The 18321-nt window shown below is 49.9% G+C and overlaps 1 protein-coding gene across 2 annotated transcripts in view; it reads left to right on the plus strand.

Annotated features, from left to right (window-relative positions):
* The window catches only part of Col22a1 (collagen type XXII alpha 1 chain), a 239348-nt gene extending 221705 nt beyond the window's left edge, over positions 1-17643 (plus strand). The window contains exons 57-64 of one of the 2 annotated variants that reach the window (XM_004638934.3): positions 549-620; positions 2025-2060; positions 4732-4776; positions 7341-7520; positions 9246-9316; positions 11461-11639; positions 13488-13565; positions 16490-17643. In XM_004638934.3, coding sequence (XP_004638991.1) covers positions 549-620; positions 2025-2060; positions 4732-4776; positions 7341-7520; positions 9246-9316; positions 11461-11639; positions 13488-13565; positions 16490-16677 — 849 coding nt within the window. In that variant the 3' untranslated portion in view covers positions 16678-17643. Of the gene's footprint in view, positions 1-548; positions 621-2024; positions 2061-4731; positions 4777-7340; positions 7521-9245; positions 9317-11456; positions 11640-13487; positions 13566-16489 lie in introns of both variants that reach the window. The other variant, XM_023723988.1, reaches the window with a different exon arrangement.
* The last annotated feature ends 678 nt before the right edge of the window (positions 17644-18321 follow it).

Consider the following 18321-nt stretch of genomic DNA (forward strand, 5'->3'; position numbering starts at 1 on the left):
TCTGTCTCTGTCTCTGTCTCTGTCTCTCTGTGTGTGTGTGTGTGTGTGTGTGTGTGTGTGTGTGTGTGTATGCATGCTGGGGATTGAACCTAGGGCCTTCATACTGAGATACAACTCCTGTCCTTTTTATATTTTGTTTTGAGATGGGTTCACTAAGTCACTACCTGATTCTCCTGCCTCAGCCTCCCCAGAGTGCTGAAATTATAGACACATACTACGGCCATGGTTCCTGGAAGACTTCTGGAAGGTTCACTTACATCTGGGTGTTGTGCTGAACATCTGTTTCATTTCGTGTTTGTTACTTTGGGTGAAAAATCGGCCATTTATGGAGCTGTCTATCGTCTTTCTCCCTGCTGTACCAAGTCTACTGAGATTCCCAATGCACCATATCTTTCCTTGATCCTTTCTTCTCCATCCCCGGAAAAAGGTCTTGTCTTCTGTTTGTAGATATCTCAACCCTATAGAGTTACAAGGAATCAAGAGATTTCTGAATCTGCTTTTGTTCACACTTCACTTTGAAGAGCTCATTCCTTCTTTCCCCTTTACAGGGCCAGAAGGGAAGCAAAGGAGAAAATGGTATCCCAGGACTTCCTGGCTTCCTGGGTCCCCGTGGGCCTCCGGTAAGCAAAGAGTCTCTGTGGGGACCATGATACCTGGCTCCAGGGTAACATGCACATTCAGTATCACCATGATGCAGTGCGGGGTCAATGAGCCTCATGAGTTTAGAGACAGTGGGAGAGGGCTCAGCTGCCCCACCATTCTCTAATTGTTGGGCATTAGGAAGTCTTCTAATATCTTCGTGTCTGGCTCCCTCATTGCTGGAGTGACTGTAACGGAATCTCTGGGCTCTGAGGACTAGATGAGATGACCTGGGTAAAGGGATTAGTGTCTCCTGATGCAGCATGGTGCTCAGGAAATAGAAATGATTGTGATGGGAATTTGGTGGGGGTAATGGTAGCGATAAGAGTCCTAGAACTTGAAATCAATTTAAAGATGAGCAAGTTGGGGCTACAAGGTCAAAACCTGTAAGTGGCTGGCAGAGGCCTCATGCTAGGTATGTGGCCAGCTGGTGCTTGAGTCTGGTTCACACAACTTGGCAGCTTGGGGCAGGGAGAAGCTGCTGGGTGGTCATAGCTGAGCTCTACACTGGCCCTGGTGCATTGTGCATGCCTGGCCCAAAGCTGGGAGTGCTGACCTGCAGATGAGGGTATGTTGCCACACTAGGGTGGCTGCTCTCCACAGTGCTGAACCCCACCTGCAGTTTAGTCCTGTCCCCAAGTGCCACTCCTCTCAGACAGTGGCCCTTCCTTCACCCTCTTCTGTTCTGTTGCCTGCATACTGCATGGCTCATGAGGTTTACTTGGATCCCTTCACACACTCATTCCTTTTCCACCCCTTTGCTGATAATCTGGCTGCCACCAGGAGCCGGGTACTCACTCTCGGCATCAAGTATCCCTTTCCTGTGTGCACAGCAGGCCATTTCATCAGGCCTGCTACACGTCTGCTGTTGTGCTGTGTAATTTACCAATGCTAAGGCTTGTATGTCTCATGGTACCTAATGAGGCAGGTACGGCTACCTTTACAGTGTGACATACGAGGAAACCAAGGCACAGAGTTTCAGAAGATCCTGACATTGCTCCCCATCACAACGCCAAGCTTTGCATTCTGCACCCAGTGTCTTCTTGGTGGCTTCTTTCACACACTGAGCTTGCTCTTCACTGCATCTCCCACAAGCAGATGATTTGCAAAACTGATGCTCTGGAGGGCTCTGGGTGAAACCAAACATATCCCAGAAGCCCAAAGCTTGGGGCTCCCCTTCCATGCCGGGACACTTGCCTTTCTCTGCACAGGCTGAGCAGACAACCATACTTGGGCTCTCCTTGGTTGGGTGGGCCATGGATCACTGTATTTGCTGGAACGTGACTTGAATGAAAAGGTCTATTTGGAAGACTGCTGCGCTACTCACAATGTGTCGATGCTGCAGACCCCAACTGGTATTTTTTTTTTTTTTTTCTGTTTCATAGGGAGAAGCGGGAGAGAAAGGTGTGCCGGGCAAGGAGGCAAGTACCACCACACTGTTCTCCCTTGCAACCCTCCCCGTGGGTGCAGAGGGCTGGCCTCAGGCGGGCACTAGAAGACTCCACTCACTCAATGCAGAGGTCTGGCCTCAGGCGGGCAGTCTGCACTAGAAGACTCCACTCACTCAATGCTTTGTTGTCGTAGTGTTGCAGTCATCGATGCTTTTTAAGCAAGAGGCTCATGCTTGAATTTGCACAGGTGCTCCCAGGTGATGCAGCCACCAGGCTCCCATCTGGACATGTCTTTCCTTGTCTCCCCCACGGGATCCACCCTACCAGCAAGTCCCATAAGCTCTAACCCTCTGTGCTGTCCAGCCTTCCCCACAGCTTCCACCTGGCACTTAGTGCAGCCTGTTACCCTCTTTTGCTGAGACTGTGGCAGTGGCATCGTAATCACTTCCTCCATCCAGCTTTGGCAAGCCAGAGGTCTGTGGACCTTGCGTAGATTGTGCCACCTCACAGTTTAGACCTCACCCTTGTCTTCACACATGCTATCAGGTTATCCAGGGTGCTCCATAGCCTGCCCACTGCTGCCCACTCAGCTCCTATCACTCTGCCATTTTAGGCCCTGAAATGCCAAATTCTTTCCTTAGATCCTTTTTTAAAGAAAGCCCATATACCCTGCTCTCCCTTTTCTTTCCACGTCGGTCTCTCTGAGCCAGCAGGGGCAAAGCCGATGCCCCTGGTCTGTCTGAGCCCTCTGCCTTGCTCTGACCTACCTGGGATGCCAGCACATGGTAGGCAGCAGAAGCATTGACAGATGAGCAGCAGAATAGATGAGCAGAGAAGAGAGCTCTGTGGACAGCCGTGAATTCATTTCAAAGCCCGTGCTGCCTCTGGAAGAAAGATGGGCTTGCAGTGTGGTTCTGGGTTACTTGTTCTGTGGGGTGGAGACCAGGGACTTGTCGGAAACTTGATCAAGTGGTCCATGTGTGGGAAGCATTTGCCTCTGTCCCAGCCGTGGGCTGCCACTCACTGGGCGCGTCCTTCTCACAGTGACCTATCACTGCTTGCTCCCTCTTGCTTTTTGGGCTGAGGTGAAGGGAAATGACGCCCAGCTTCCATTTTCGAGGGCTTCATCACCCCTGTGGGATTATAAATGAGGTCCTGTCTACATGGGTGCTCTCAGCCTCCCTGTTGCCTTTCAGAGAGTTAAGTAGACATCTGAATTCTTCCTAGCCCTGACTGCAATGTCTTTTTCAAATGTGAGCTCCTGCCTTTGGCCAAAACACACACCATGTCTATCCATTGTGCAGGACTTGATCTTTAGGCTACCTGGAGTGCCTTTCCTGCCTCCTTTCTCTATTAGCTTTAATCTGATCTTCAAAGCTCTATGCTCCCAGTGCACAAACTCACGCTCTTTCTCCCAGGGGTGAGGAACAATTTATTTTCCTTCTATTAAAAAAACAAACAAAAAGAAACAAGTCCATCTGTGCTGTGGGAGAATTATGCCCATGCCTGTATCGTAGCGAGCCTGTGAGCACAGTGAGAACAGGGACTGTGTCCCTCCCCCTATCCCATGGGGCGCAGGTGATGCCTGCAAGAGTTGAGCATGGTGAGTGTTTCTGGGCTGGGACAGCAGCTTTAGCCGGGCTCACAGGAGCTTGAGAACCTTTGCTTCCCTGAACCGTCACAGGCTCTGTCCCCTGCTGCTGGGACAGGAGCTACTGGGTGACCTTACTCTCCAACTGTCAAGCCCTGTGTTTGGGTCTTGCACAAAGTGGATTTTGGAGAATGTGGGATTTGGATGGGAAGATGGACATGGAAGAAAGGAAGAAGGCCAGGTCTCACTTGCTGAAAGCTTCTTGTCTGAGGGAAAGGCAGACAAGTCCACCTCTGCCCCACATCAGGGGGAAGTCTGAGGTCACCTGGCAGGAATGAGACCCAGGCTTAAGGATGGGCACTTGCCGGAAGAATCATACAAAGGCTTGCAGAGGAGGGCCCATGGTGCTGGGGGCAGAGAAAGAAAAGGGATAGCCAGGAGGGGAGAAGCAAAGGTTGGCAGGGAGCCAGGGGTCTCAGCAGTTAGGCCAGCAGGCTGGCTCCCTCTTTCTGATGTGCCTTTCCTCCTGGAACCAGGGGAGCTTGGGAGAGGACCACTCCCACTTCTCTTAGTGCCCTGGGGGGGGTGCTTGCTGGGAAGGTCCTGAGGCTCGGTCCATTAGTTATCTGGACAGAAGATGGGGCTGGGTACTGACACAGGGAAGATGGTGAACAGATGCTAAGGTTCAGCAGACCTGCATGTGCCTTGCAGTAAGGACTGAGAGTTATCTGGGTTGGCTGGACCAGAGTCAGGTGGGGCAAATAGTGACATGGGTGTGTGTCCAAACCCAGATGATGGCAAGGCTTGGGCAGCCAGGGCATGGTTCATCCTGAGAGGTGAAAAAGGATTCTGAAGATGCTCAGCCATGGCTCGGTGCTGTCCTTGGTAGAGGGTGACAAGGTTAGGAGGAAAGGAGAGAAGAGGAAGACAGCCAGAATCCCACAGTCTGTACAGATCAGGTGGAGGCTCTTGGGAGACCTTGTTTCTCCAGCTCATTGGTCCTCAGCATGCAGAGCGGAAAACCAAGAAAGAACCAAGAACCAAGAAAGGCAAGGATGCCATCCCAGGTGTCTTGGGTACAATGACCATGTCCCCTCCGTCTCATTATAGGGTACGCCTGGGAAGCCTGGAGAGCCGGGAGCCAAAGGAGAAAAGGTAAATGCAAGGACAGGCCCTTTGCACACAGTGAGTGTGACCTCCCACAGTGGCAAGGGGCCTTTGAGGCTGCTGTCTGCCCGGGGTGGATAATAACCAGCCCTGCTGGAGAGCCAGGTCGTGCAGTGGCTGCTGATCACTGTTCTCCGGGAAATCTGCATCCCAACCAAGGGCGGTTCTTTACCCTCTCCCAAATTTTTGTGCTCGCTGTTTTCCTGCTCTTCTTTTTGGTTATTTTCAGGAATAAAACCCTGATCCTAATTACCCATGCAAAGGCAAGTGTGGGGCGACGCTGACAGATTTCCTTCTCCCCCTGTGCGAATGTGCCTGCGTGATGGGCCTGGCTCCCAAAGTGCCAATTTGCTGGGAGCCAGATTTGTCGCTGGAGGTGACAAAGGAACAGATTTTCCCATAATGAGTTGCCGTGGTGCCACGCTCAGACATTTCATTTCTCCAGAAACCAAGATGGAAAAGTGGTGTGTGTGTGTGTGTGTGTGTGTGTGTGTGTGTGTCTGTGCAGATTAGCCAGAGCGGGTGGGAAGCATCCCCGAGCTTGCGGCGGATGCTCTCTTTAGTGGCTCTGGTGCGTCTCGCTGGGCTGTCCACCGCCTCCTGTTTGGTCAGCCTTCTTGCTGTTGCAAGACACGGCCGTCACCCCACCCCCGCTTGTTTTTCTTAGTCCTGCAAAGAATTTATCGCGGCTTTCTTGGCAAGTGGGTTGGGTGGGGAGCCGGCCAGGGCGGAGGCAAGGAAGCAGAGTCTCAGGCACCACGCTGCTCCTGTCTGTCTTCCTGCCCGCTTCCTAGGATGCTGGCTCCACTTTCCCACAGCTGCTGCTCCCCATTTGATGGAGCCTGCGAGGGGCTGTGGCTGGAAGGTGTGGGGTCCGGAAAGTGTCATTCAGGTCCTGTAGGCTGGGGCTTGAGTTTAGGTGGAGAGCCAGGGAATTCAGACTGCAGATAGAAATCTCTTCTCTAATAGCAAATCAATAAAAGCAGAGCGTGCCTTTCCCTGGCTAAGTGGTTTAAGGGAATAGTGCCAGGCTGTCTTTAGGTTCTTGGGGATAGTTGAAATATGGACAGTCTTCTTATCCCAAAGTGGCAAGAGACATTTAATGAGTAGGAAATTCTGTGCCACTTGTGGCATCTGGGTGGACACGGAGCCAGGGTTTTTGAAGACCCCTGCACTCAGGCTCACCCAGGGAGATGGCAGCGCCTCCAGGGAATGTGGTGAACTTGGATAACTGGAGGTCACCCTCAGATCTGGCTAGCCTGATTAGGTCACTCACTGCTTTTCTGATTGTTGTTGAGATTTTAGACACAATACAAGGTCAGGAGTAAACAGGAGAACTGCAAGCAAGTAAGGCAGTGAAAGTCCTGCATCCTCCCTGTCCTGTCCCTCAGCCTGCCCCTTCCTGGGGTCCTCGCTGCACAGCTGCTTCAACCAGGAGACCTCACTCACAGAAGGAGGGCTGTCACACGTGTGCCCTGCTCCCACCCCCTCCCTAGCTCTGAACAGATCCCTCTGTCCCTGCCTTTGCTGCAGTTTCTTCCCCTGAGGCACAGTGCTGTTTCAGAATTGAGCAGCTTCCCTCCTCAAGGGTACCAGGTCATGTTCCTGACAAGGCACATTTCTAGTTACCATTGTCTCTCTCTATTTTTCTCCCTGTCCCTCCCTCCCTGCTCTGGGTCAGCAGTGGAGTGTCTTACACTTCACATCCATTAATGTGGCTTCCATGTGTTGAGACTCATTGACCCCTGCAGTGGCTGCGACCCAGAGATACTAGGGACAGGGCTGGCTGGCCTGGGCTGCTCTGCTCCTAAATTTGATCCTTTACCCCAGGCTCCGGGTCTGTTTGGTGTAGAGGTGTTCAGGCACTGAGCCTGGATGTGGGCTGGGCTGCTATGAATGCACAAGAACAAGGGAAGAGTGTGGGGAGGGCCTGGGAAAGGGAACCTTTCTGTTCCTCCAGCTGGCAGAGGACAGAGCTTCTCCCAGTTGCAGGTGGCAGCTGGCCTCCACTCCTGGAGGAGCTATGCTTTTGGGGGTAGCCTAGGAGTAGAAGTTCTTTCTTTTCTGAGGTATGAGTGATGCAGCACAACCCCACTTCCCCTCCATCACTGCACTGAGCCCCTCTGAAGCCTTCCACAATTTTATACATATGCCCAGGAAATTGCTGCAGTTAAATTACTGTAGATGTTGAAACCTAGGATTTCAGGGTAGCAGTGCAGGCTGGTGAGTGTGGACGGAGGGCCCTGGACTGCCTCCCCGTGCTTTGGCAGCTCAGCGCTCTGTGATGTGGGTGTGCCACCACTTCCTGCTGCCCTCCAGGGATAGGTGTGTGAGGGGCTCCCTTACAGGTGCCAGAGTTGGGAGGCCTAAGCTGCCCCCAACCTCCACAGATGGTCTCAAGCTCCATGTCCTCAGGATGGATGATGGTTACCTGACTCATGCATAGCGGGTCGAAGCCTCCTCTAGAGTCTCATGAGGCAGCTCATCACCTCTCTGCTTGTGTTTCTTCCATCCCTGCTCCACGTGCTCATGTGCTTTGTCTTCTCCTCTAGGGAGACCCTGGGAGCAAAGGAGAAAAAGGACTGCCTGGTGGGAAAGGTCAGCCTGGGGACCCTGGAATCCCAGGCCACAAAGGCCACACAGGTCTGATGGGCCCCCAAGGGCCACCTGGGGAAAGCGGGCCAGCCGGGCCCCCAGGACCACCAGGCCAACCAGGATTTCCGGGACTGAGGGTAAGGTTATTGACCTCACTGTCGATTAGGGACTCCTGTGGGCCTGTGGGGAAAACAGCGAGGTGGGTGGCCTCCAAGGGGAGCATATCGTGGACCTCTGTCTGCCAGGGACTGCTGCATGGCCAGGGGCAGGCCACCCCCCTCCTCTGGGGCTGCAGAAGCTGATAAGAGAATGCTCTTCTATTTGGTTATTTTTAAGTAAAATGATGTGTATAGCTTAAGAGGTGCTTGAAAATATTGTTGCCATCTGTTTAGATGGTAAGGAGCTCGCTAGGCACTGCACGCTGGGCCGTGAGACTGCTCTTCCAGGTCCCCAGGCAGAGACTGCTGAGAAGACTCTCCCTCTCAGAGACCTGAGCTTTACTGGGGGATGTTTTACCATCCGCTCACTGCATGGCCTCGAACCCTTCGTATCCTGGAATATTCATTCACCATCCTCAAGTGTAAAAAGAAATGTTTCCTTTGAGTCTTGAGTTTTTTCTTTTCTTTTAAACAATTTTATTCTAGTTGCAGAACTATTGTTTTATAGCAACAGCCTTTTAACCCTACATATTGGCTATAAAATGATAAAAGCCAGGTGAACCTGGATGCATCCTCTTATAATTCCAGCATGCAGGAGGCAAGAGGATCACAAATTTGTGCCCAGCCAGGGCCACTTAGTGAGACTGTGTCTCAAAGTTTAAAATAACAACACTGGAATGCAGCTCAGTCTGAAGGTCCTGGGTTCAATACCCTGTTCTGAAAAAAAAAAAGAAAGAAAGAAAGAAAAGAAGTCAAGGTCCCCCGAGGACCTGGTTGCTTACTCCCTGCCACTGCTTGTTCCTCTTCAACAACACCTCCATTCTCTGGGGACACTCGTGTTCCCCAGAGCACAGGTGTGAGTGGCTCCACGCCCCTGCCAGTTCTGATGCTGTGCCATCTCCTTGGTCTCTGGTGGCTGTAGTCCCCTGAATCAGGAGGTAGGTGTGGAGACAAGTTGGCTTCCAAAGCTCTTCACATCCTGCTACTGTGGGGAGTGGCGAAACTCTTGAGATTATCATGAAAGAGTCCTGGCTAGGAAAGAACAAGAGAGGAAGGAAATAGCAGCCATTTTTCTGTCAGATGGATGGTAGGGGCTGGACAAGAGAGCTTCGCACACAGGACCGAGCCTTGAGGGTTGGAATCTTCCCCTGAAAATGTCACAAAGCATTGGGATTGTTCCCCGAGGTCATGCAGAGAATCGCAGCCACTGTGTAGCTTGGCACAGCACTCTGTCCCCCTGCTGGATGGACTCGCTTCTGTGCCCCAAGTATCAGGATTGGCCAGGTGCCTGCTGAGAACCAGCAGGGACAGAGCAGGAACAATCAGACCCTGGGGCCCAGAAAGGGCCAGGTGGCCAAGCAAGGGGGTAAAACATACTTCATACATGATGGGGCCACCCACAGGCTGTCCCAGAGGGAGACAGGACTTTGGCAGGGAGAGAGTAGAGACCAGACCTCCCAGGACCAGTGCTGGAAGAGTGAGAGGGTAAATCCATGAGCACAGTGGGTTTGCCTAGAAGTCCAGAAAAGGAGATAGAAGGATGTGGACACAAGGGCTGCAGCGGTGTGTGGAAGGCTGTTCTAGGAGGGTGTGCTTCCGCACGTGCAGGCTGGCCCTGGATTTCCATGAAGTGTCTGAGTCATTAGGAGAACTGGGTAGCAAGTGTTCTCGGGGACATGAGTAACCCCGCTTCCACTCTGCTAGGGGGAGTCTCCATCCATGGATGTCCTGCGGCGGCTTATTCAGGAAGAACTTGAGAAGCAGCTGGAGAGTGAGTAGCTGGACTTTATTATAGCTTTGTGTCCTTCAGTCCTTCATTACTCTGTATTCCAGATTGGAAGACACCCTAGGAGCAGGTCGCATGGAGTAATGAGGCTGGGAAAGACCTCAAGGGCCCTTATTGGACACTCAGATTTCCTCTGCAGAGCCCTTCCCGAATGGACATTCAGCTTCTGCTCCACTGCCCCTCGTGACAGAGCTTGACATCTACAAAACCATATCTTTTGTCATTGGTCACATATTCCAGTCATTCACTCATTTATCTAACCAGTCAGCAGCTTTGGATGTCCGCTGTGGACCTGGTTGACCGTCTTACTCCAGGGGAGGAGACAGATCAGTAAACAACACAGAGTCTCCAGTCCCTAAGAGGAGTTCTGTGATTTACTGTGGAATGGGTGGCACTAAAAGAGGACAGAAGAAAACACCTAAAATAGCTCAGAGGCAGGGGACTGACAGGATAGTCTTTCTGGAGGAGGGGAGGTGATTTGTGAGTTGAGAGATAGGATGGGATCCCAGCTAGGGATGGCAAACCTGTTAGTGTTTCCATTGGTAACACGCAGCGGGCCGCAGCATGTGTGCCAGGGGGTCACCTCCGCTGCTGTAGACCTTGAGAACAGCACAAGTGAAGACCTTCAGAGAGACAGCGATGGCAGTGGGCTTCTCCCTGGGAGAGGAAGGGCTCTTAGCATATGTATGTGTGACCATGGAAGGCCCTACAGGCTCACAGGGCTGGCATGATTGTCATCCCGAGGAGGAGTAGGAGCAGAGATACCAAGCGTCTTAGCCGAGGCTGAGGAGCTGGAAATTTCTGCTGGGCTTCACCCTCCGGCCTGCACCCTCCTGGCTTGTAAGGGAGCAGCAGAGGGCCCAGTGAGCCAGAGCAGGCAGAGACAGGCATTGGCACTGGCTCCGTGTCCAGCACCAGGCTCTGTCTCAGGCACACTCCATCCATGGGATGGGTTTTGGGCCTGGTTCTCTAACTGTGTGTAAACAAGGGAGGCTCTAGGTTGCCACTGGACAGGCACTGTCTACCTGGTCAAAGAAAAGACACACTGTGCCAGCTGTCGGGCTAATTCTCTCACCTCCATATGGTGTGTGAGGGTTGTAAGCATCTTCCCTGATGCGCATATCCAGCCCTTCAGGTTTAAATGAAGGATCTGAGGCTCAGAGAAGTAAGGAAGTAGCTTCTCATAAGCCACTTATCTCTCCCTAAATCTCAGTTTACCCCAGTGCCGTCCAGTCATTGCTGCTAGTACTGCTGTCAGTGCTACAGTTGCCGGTATTCCTACTATTGCTACTGGCAGCGCTGCTACTGCTGTCCTAGTGCTGCTGTTACTGCTGAACAGCTACTTCCAGCACTAGGACCGTTGCTGTCAGTACTGCTGAGACTGTTGCTAGTAATACGACCACTACTGCGCAAACTACTGCCGCTGCTGTCCGTACCATCACTACCGTTACTGCTGCGGTCAGGACCAGCACTACTGCCAAGACTGCTGTTGCTGCCTGTAGTGATACTACACAATTGATACTTCCAAAAAATTACTATGCTCCCATATTACTACTACTGTTTGTGCCACTATGTTGCTACTAGTACTGCAACTACTACTTTTGAAGCTACTACTCCTGCCAGTACTACACCAGTGCTACTGCTGCTGCTGCCACTACTACCACTGTTCCAACTTCTACTGACCGTGCAACTCCTATTAGCACCCACCGCCCCATGATTACGGTCACTGCCATGCGTCCTGCTGCCCTGACTGGCCCTGGGATCTCCGGAGCTCAGATGCAGGGCTGGGTGCTGTTGTTCTGGACTCTCTCATTCACTCGTCCTCCCATCAACCAGCAGACTAGGTGTTTATGCCATTGACTGCCTTTACTGATGGGAAGTTGAGGTTGAGAGAAGCCCTGTGGCTCGTCCAAGGTCACAGACTGCTGCTGGTTGGATGGATCCTCCGTGGTGAACCCTCTAGAAGGGTGTGTGTTGTGCTGCACATGGACATATGGGTGGCGCTGGTGGTGGTGGTGTTCCTAGGTCATTACTGTGGCCCACTTGTTCCTACCTTTCAGTCGGTTGCTGTGCTGTTCTCTGTCCTCTCCCTGTCATTCATGGGATGTCTCTCTTTCTCCCACCCACAGACAGACTTGCCTACCTCCTGGCCCAGATGCCACCTGCACATGTGAAAGCATCGCAAGGCAGACCTGGGCCCCCGGGACCCCCTGGAAAAGATGGTCTTCCGGGCAGGGCGGGGCCCATGGGGGAGCCGGGCCGACCTGGCCAGGGGGGTCTGGAAGGACCCTCTGGGCCAATAGGTCCCAAAGGTGAGTGGACACGAGCAGGACTTGCTGTGGGTCTCTCGGGGCTAGCAGGAGCCAAGTGCGTGTGTGGTGTCTTGGGCTGAGCCTGTAGCATTATTCTGTCTTCATTCCCTGCAGCTTGGGACAGTCTGGAGTGTGGCATCACGGAACTTTTTCTTTAAGAGGTTTTCATACTTGGTATTTTTGTAAAAATATGCTTCTGCTATGACATTTAATCCTGCTTTCTCTTGCTTCTTTGTTCTCTCTCTATCTCCTTTACTTAGGTTTCAGAGGTCTGAAAAGAATGGTCTTTACTTTCCTCCTGAGATTTAGGGCTGAGGGTTGCACTGTTTCTTCTCCATTTCTTGGAGATTATCACCAGCTTTGAAATTGGATCAGATGGTGCTGATCTCCAGCTAGCCATGGTTGCTAACCATCCTGTGGTGGGACAGAGGGGCCTCCCTACGCAGCGAGGCCCTGGGCAGCAGCGGGGTCTCTTCCTCAGAGAGAAGAGCACAAGTGAATCCCTCTTAATCCACCTTGCCCTGCAGGCAGATTAGAATGCTGTCTTCTGCAGGTAGGCTGGGGCGAAGAGCAGAGAGGAAGGACATAAATCCAAAGCCACCAACCTGAGGAGTCCTCCGTGCTGGTCCTCCTCTCCTGTGCACATACACACGTACACACACACACACACACACACACACACACACACACACAGAGTCAAGTGTGGATGGGAAAGAAGCCTGTAGTATCACTTTTGCTGTTTCTAGGTGACTTAGAGTTGTGGCACTGGATGATTGTAGAAACTTCCTCTTTCATGTCCCATTTACTTAAAGTATTAATTTACTCTGTTTGTTTAACTGAAACCCCTTTTGTTAAATTTGAGCATCCTGGTCCTACCTACCCATATTTGTTAATAACATGAAATAATAGTTCATCAAAAGAATAGTTCGCCAAAGGCATAGATAGAGTCAGAGCGTGGCAGAATCCTGGCCAAATATTATAATTAAAATCATAGAAATTAGCAGTCTAAAGAGCCCATGAGCTGTAGAGCAGAATCTAAGTGATGCATTTGGGAGATGTTTTGGAATGTAGGTGTTGAAAAACTGACTGATTTTATATAAAAAAAAAAAAAAAAAGAGTTGAGAGAGTTTCAACCAATCTGTGTAATCTTAAATCTAGTACAGTCTAAATACTGGAAAGAGAAATGACCTCCTCTCCTCTGAGTATGTCTTTTTATGTGCTTATAGTGGCACCTATTGGCTTCTGCCTTTGCTTCCACTTCATCTAATTGGACTTCAGGGTTCCTTAGCGTAAAGCTGCATTGTGCTCATTGTCACGAGTCGTTATCACCTAGGCTGTCGGACTTGTGCGTGAGTTGACCAGCCCTTCCCATGGAGATTGAGATTAAATGCTCTGAGGTGTTTGTGTGGCTTCTTTGAGGGAAGTGTGGCTGCTGGTGAGGGTGTTTGTGTGGCTTCTTTGTGTGCATTGAAGTGTGTGTGCGGATGTGCACACATGGTAGCCTGTGTTTGGCGAGTCTGCGCAGAGGAGAGCCATACATAGGTCCTCAGAGAATTGGGTAGGTGTGTGCTGGGGTGAAGGTTCCTCTGTAAATACATGTATTTTTGTCTGGGTTTAACAGGGAAGTTCTGTTTGATTTTGTGCTTGTGTGCGTAGGTTCTGAGTGTGAGTATTCTTGGATATGCATTATGCACATGTGTACGTGTGAGCAGGATGGTGCAGAGGTATGTGTGAGCAGGCGTGAGTGGTTCAGCTTCAGGGGCATGAGCCACAGCCCATGGGCTGGGCTCCCTGTCTCTGGCCTCAGTGGGCCTCTTGAGTACTAAAGACATCTGTGTTTCTCAACAGGCGAGCGAGGAGCCAAAGGTGATCCAGGTGTACCTGGAGTTGGCCTCCGAGGCGAGATAGGACCCCCTGGAATCCCAGGTACCAAGTGTCTGGGGTCTCGGGGAGGGCAGGTGTCTAGAGTAGGGAGAGAATGCACAGCTGTGCTCTTGTCTGTGGCCATGCAGGGCTCAGGCTGGGTGGGGAGACCGGGCCAGGGTGAGCGGATCAGAAGGCAGATCACTAGCTTTATCTGAAGAATTTCTAAAGCTCTTGAGTTATATTCCAGGAATCAAAAATCCTGCTAATTTATTATTTCAAAACAGCTAGAAAAAGAGATTTTAATGTTAACACAAAATAATGATACAGACTTGAGGGATTGCTTATGCTAACTGCCCAGATTTGATCGTGACAGGTCACATAAGTGTTCTGAAATAGCATATTATGTCCCATAAATATAATTATTATAACAATTCAAAATAATAGTAGTGGGCCAGGGAGATAGCTCAGTAGAGTAAGCACTTGCCTGGCAAGTACGAGATCCTGAGTTCAATCCCAGTTCCACCAAAAAAAAAGAAGAAGGAGAAGGAGAAGGAGAAGGAGAAGGAGAAGGAGAAGGAGAAGGAGAAGGAGAAGAAGAAAAGAAAAAAAAGAAAGAAAAGTGAGACAAAATAATAATAGTAATGCATGAATACTGGGCATGGTAGCATATGCCTGTATTCCCATCATGAAAGAGACTGAAGCAGAAGGATCACTATAAGTTTGAGGCCATTTTGGACTCCATAAGCAAGTTCCAGGCCAGGTTGAACCACATAGTGAAACACTGCCACAAAAACAAACAAACAAACAAACAGGAATGACCAAAGAGAAATGTCCTTGGAGAAATAAAACAAAACAACCAAAGCAGACATAGGTCATGCAATGGTGGGGACAGTACTGCCTTTTGACATTCCTGGTGCACATTAGCTTCTAGTAAGTCCTAGAAAGATGGGAGACTTGTGGGAAAAAGAGGGTCCACCTCATTTAACTCCATGTTGGCCAAACTCACTGAAAGTAGAACTTCTTTCCTCCCCCTACATACTCCTTGATGCCCTGTCAGGATTTCTCTAACATTGCGTAGGAAACCCTGGCCATGTTGCAGATTGTTAGCTGTTCTGAGCTTACAGGCTTCCCAGGCCTTGGACATATAGTTCTGAAGCTGGAATGCACCTGGGAAAATGGGGATAACTTGGTCACTCTACCCAGGAGCTCTGCTGGATATTTCGATAACATGGTAGTAATTATACTGCAGGATGAGGAATGGCTGTAGAAGGCAAGGAATTTGTATTTTTATCAAACTTTGCTTCACTGAGGCTTCAGTGTTTCTATTTAGTTCTAGTTTTTCTTTTCCTAACATCCATGCCTTTTGAGTATTGGGCCGCTGTTCTAAATAATTTTAATTTTACTATTTATGATTTTATGATTTTTCAAATCCTCTACAGTGGACATGTACCATTAGTTTTATTACAGGAGATAATTAGATGTGAACAATTTTAATGATTGACCAATTTCAACTAAATTACAATATGAAAAATATTTTGGGGAGGCCAATTTTAAGTAAAGATAAAGAAGTAAGACATGGGGCTGGTGAGATGGCTCAGTGGTCTAAAGCACCTACTTAGAACAAGCTTAGTAAAGCACATGGACCGGGGTTCAATCCCCCAGCACCACATGCCAGCCAGCCCCGCCCCCTGGTGGGCTGAGCTGGCCCCCCCCACACATATAAATAAATAAATTAAATAAATTTAATAAAAAAAAGTAAGACAGAAGAAATTTAGAAGCAGGAAATTTATATCCACTTGTGGCAGTTAGTTCAGTGTCAGTTGAGATGACTGGCACCTGCCAGTGATTTCTAGTGGGAGAAAAACTAATGCTGCTGGCCTGGAAAATTGCTCTGTATTGGGCCAGAGATCAAATAAATATTATCAAAATGAATGAAAAATCTAAAGATAGTTTTATGTAAAACTTTACTTTTTGTTTACTATATAAGGAGTATTTGGTGCTGGGAGCTAGCTATCAGCAGTCTAAGCACCTGCCTGGCAAGTGAAAGAACCCAAGTTCTATCCCCGGTACTGCATGCTATGCTAGCCCTGGAAGCCCAGGCACACTGTGCTGGCCCTGAAGCCAGGAGTGGTGGCACATGCCTGTAATCTCAGCACTGGGGAGGTGGAGACATGAGGATCACTGCAAGTCTGAGCTGCATAGTGAGACGCTGTGTCAAAAAAAAAAAAAAAGTATTCTAAGGACTTAAGACATACAACTATAGAGTTGTGCACAACATAAGGGGTACAATTACCAGAGTTGGTCATGACACCGACCCCTGCACTTTCCAGTTGCCAAAATCTTCCCCAAAAGACAGACAAGTTTCTTATATATGAAATTATGCTTCAGGATATGGAGTGGGACAGAAAGTTTAACTGTTAGTTTCTTATAGCATGGTTGCTGTCACTAACTATGATTTTGAAGAACAGGTTAATGTACTCAAAATTTAACATGTACATAAAGTTGAGATAATATAGCAGGTCTGGAACATTTCACGTCGGATAATAAGAGGTCACCAGGTGACCCTGAAGACACGCATTGGGCTGTATTTGGGCGATCAGGGCTTGGTGTTCCATTCAAAACTGAAGGCATCTCCTAGAGCCATGTAAGGCCACAGAAGACCTAGAAGACCTTCCTTATCTCTCTCCAGTGGGGAGAACATCCCCTTCCTAGCTTAATCACTTCCTCCCCATTTCTGTGCAGTGGTGCCTGGACCACTGTCTCATACAGACAGTGAGGATGCCCGTGGGTACCACATGTCAGGTGTTGCTGCTGCTTTCAGCTCACATGGACCATGATCACCCAGAGTAGTGTCTCAGGCCAAGGCATCTCCTTTCTGAGGACCATACACTCACTAAGCTCATGCTGAGTGGGAGCAGGGAGAGCAGGGCTTGTTCACAGAACTTGAGCTGAAAACCTTTTGTTTCTTTTGCTCCTTTGTTCAGGTCAACCTGGGGAGCCTGGCTATGCTAAAGATGGACTCCCAGGCAGTCCTGGCCCTCAAGGGGAGACGGGACCTGCTGGACACCCTGGCCCTCCAGGCCCACCAGGTCCTCCTGGCCTGTGTGACCCTTCCCAGTGCGCCTACTTTGCCAGCCTTGCTTCCCGGCCGGGTAATGTGAAAGGCCCCTAAAAGATTCTAGAAAATCAAAAGACTGCAATGGATTTCTGAAATTTGAACTCATAGCCCCATGGGACACCAGAGGCCTCAAGACATTTCAACTCCTTCCGTCCTTTGCTTGCTTCTTTTTTCCTTCCTTCCTTCATTCCTTCCTTCCTTCACTCCTTCCTTCTCTTTTATATCAATTTCTTCAGAGACCTCAGAGTTATTAAAACAAATGCTGCAGATTATCAGATTATTATTAATGTTATTACTCTTAATTATTATATTATTGTCGCCTTTGCCAATGCTTGTATTTTCCCTCTGTTCCCACACTGGTAACGTGAGACAGTGGGGCAGCTGGTGTTCCTGACTCCCCCAAGGGCACCATCTGAAGCACAGCTCCTAATTTTGAGACTCTTGGTGCTATGAAACCCTGATCGGACACTTGCAGAATTTACCTCTTACCTGAAAATCCAACTTTACACAGTGGAGCCCAAAAGCTTCTGTTCTCAGCTGTGCCCAGAAGTCACCCAGGGAAAACAGTCTCCAAGCCACTGCTTCCCAGGAAAGCAGGAAGAAGAAGGGCTCACAGACTTGAAGAGCATTCTGTCTATGCAGGGAAAGCCCAGCAGAGAGCAGTTGGCTCTTGGGGCACAGCTGGTGTCCTCCGTGTTTCCAGCTGTGCAAGGGGGATGGATGATGTTATGAGGCTTGTCATTGGCTTGGTGGGATCCTGTGTCTAAGCCAAAGATGAGAAACGGGTTGAAGCAGCAGCCAGAGTGTGAAATTGCTTTTAACCCATGTGTAAGGTCACCTTTGAGTTCCTCTTGTTGGGTTCCATCAGATTAATTGTCAAATAAAGGTATTCAGTGACCATCCCAGTTTTCCTGATGGTGGGCAGTTGGCTCGGCCACTGACCAGAGCTGAGGACTCCTTCCAGGTTCTGACTCTGAAATATTTGCCTTGACTGTATGTGTGTATGACATGCCTGGCACAGGCAGGTGCTCAATAAACTTGAGTTTCCTTCTTAGCTCCTCTTGATGGTTCTTTCTTATCTCTAGCATCTCTCTGAACATGCCAAGCAGCCGAGGACCGTAGGCCTAGGCAGCCAAATCTCTGCAGCTCAGAGTTCAGGCCAACTCAGAACTGGGCCAGGCTCCAGTGCCCACTATGGATTTTCAATCTGTAAACATAGGATGCTCCATCCTTAGTTCTCTGAGAACTGAACAATGCATGCTACATGTTAGGAAGAGATGGGTGAGGCAGAGAAGTGGCCCAGAGAATTGAGCACGAACCCCAGGCTGGCATTTTTCAGCCTGTCTTCCTGTGCTTCCTGCCAAGAACATCCGCTAGTGGATCCATGTCCATGAAGTTCTTTGCTTGGAAAACCATGGGGAAGGTGCAGAAGATTGATTCTGTGCCCTGGGCGGAGGAGGCCCAGCACCATGCATAGTAGATGCTCAAAAAAGATATAGAAGATTCTCAGAAAGTGAAGGCTGAGGTGTGTGTGGGGATACCTGAGCCAAGTGGAGCTTGTCCTGTATGGGGTTGGTAAATTTATTCTAGCCATTGGAATGGAAAGTCTCGAATCCTGCCATGTTGGCTTTGGCCAGGGATCACTCGGCCCTATGTGCAGGGTTGTGAGTGGTTTGCTGTGTAGGGCAGGTTTGAGGC

This window comes from Octodon degus, unplaced genomic scaffold, assembly GCF_000260255.1.
Source record: "Octodon degus isolate 3935 unplaced genomic scaffold, OctDeg1.0 scaffold00104, whole genome shotgun sequence".
Classification (NCBI taxonomy): Eukaryota; Metazoa; Chordata; class Mammalia; order Rodentia; family Octodontidae; genus Octodon; species Octodon degus.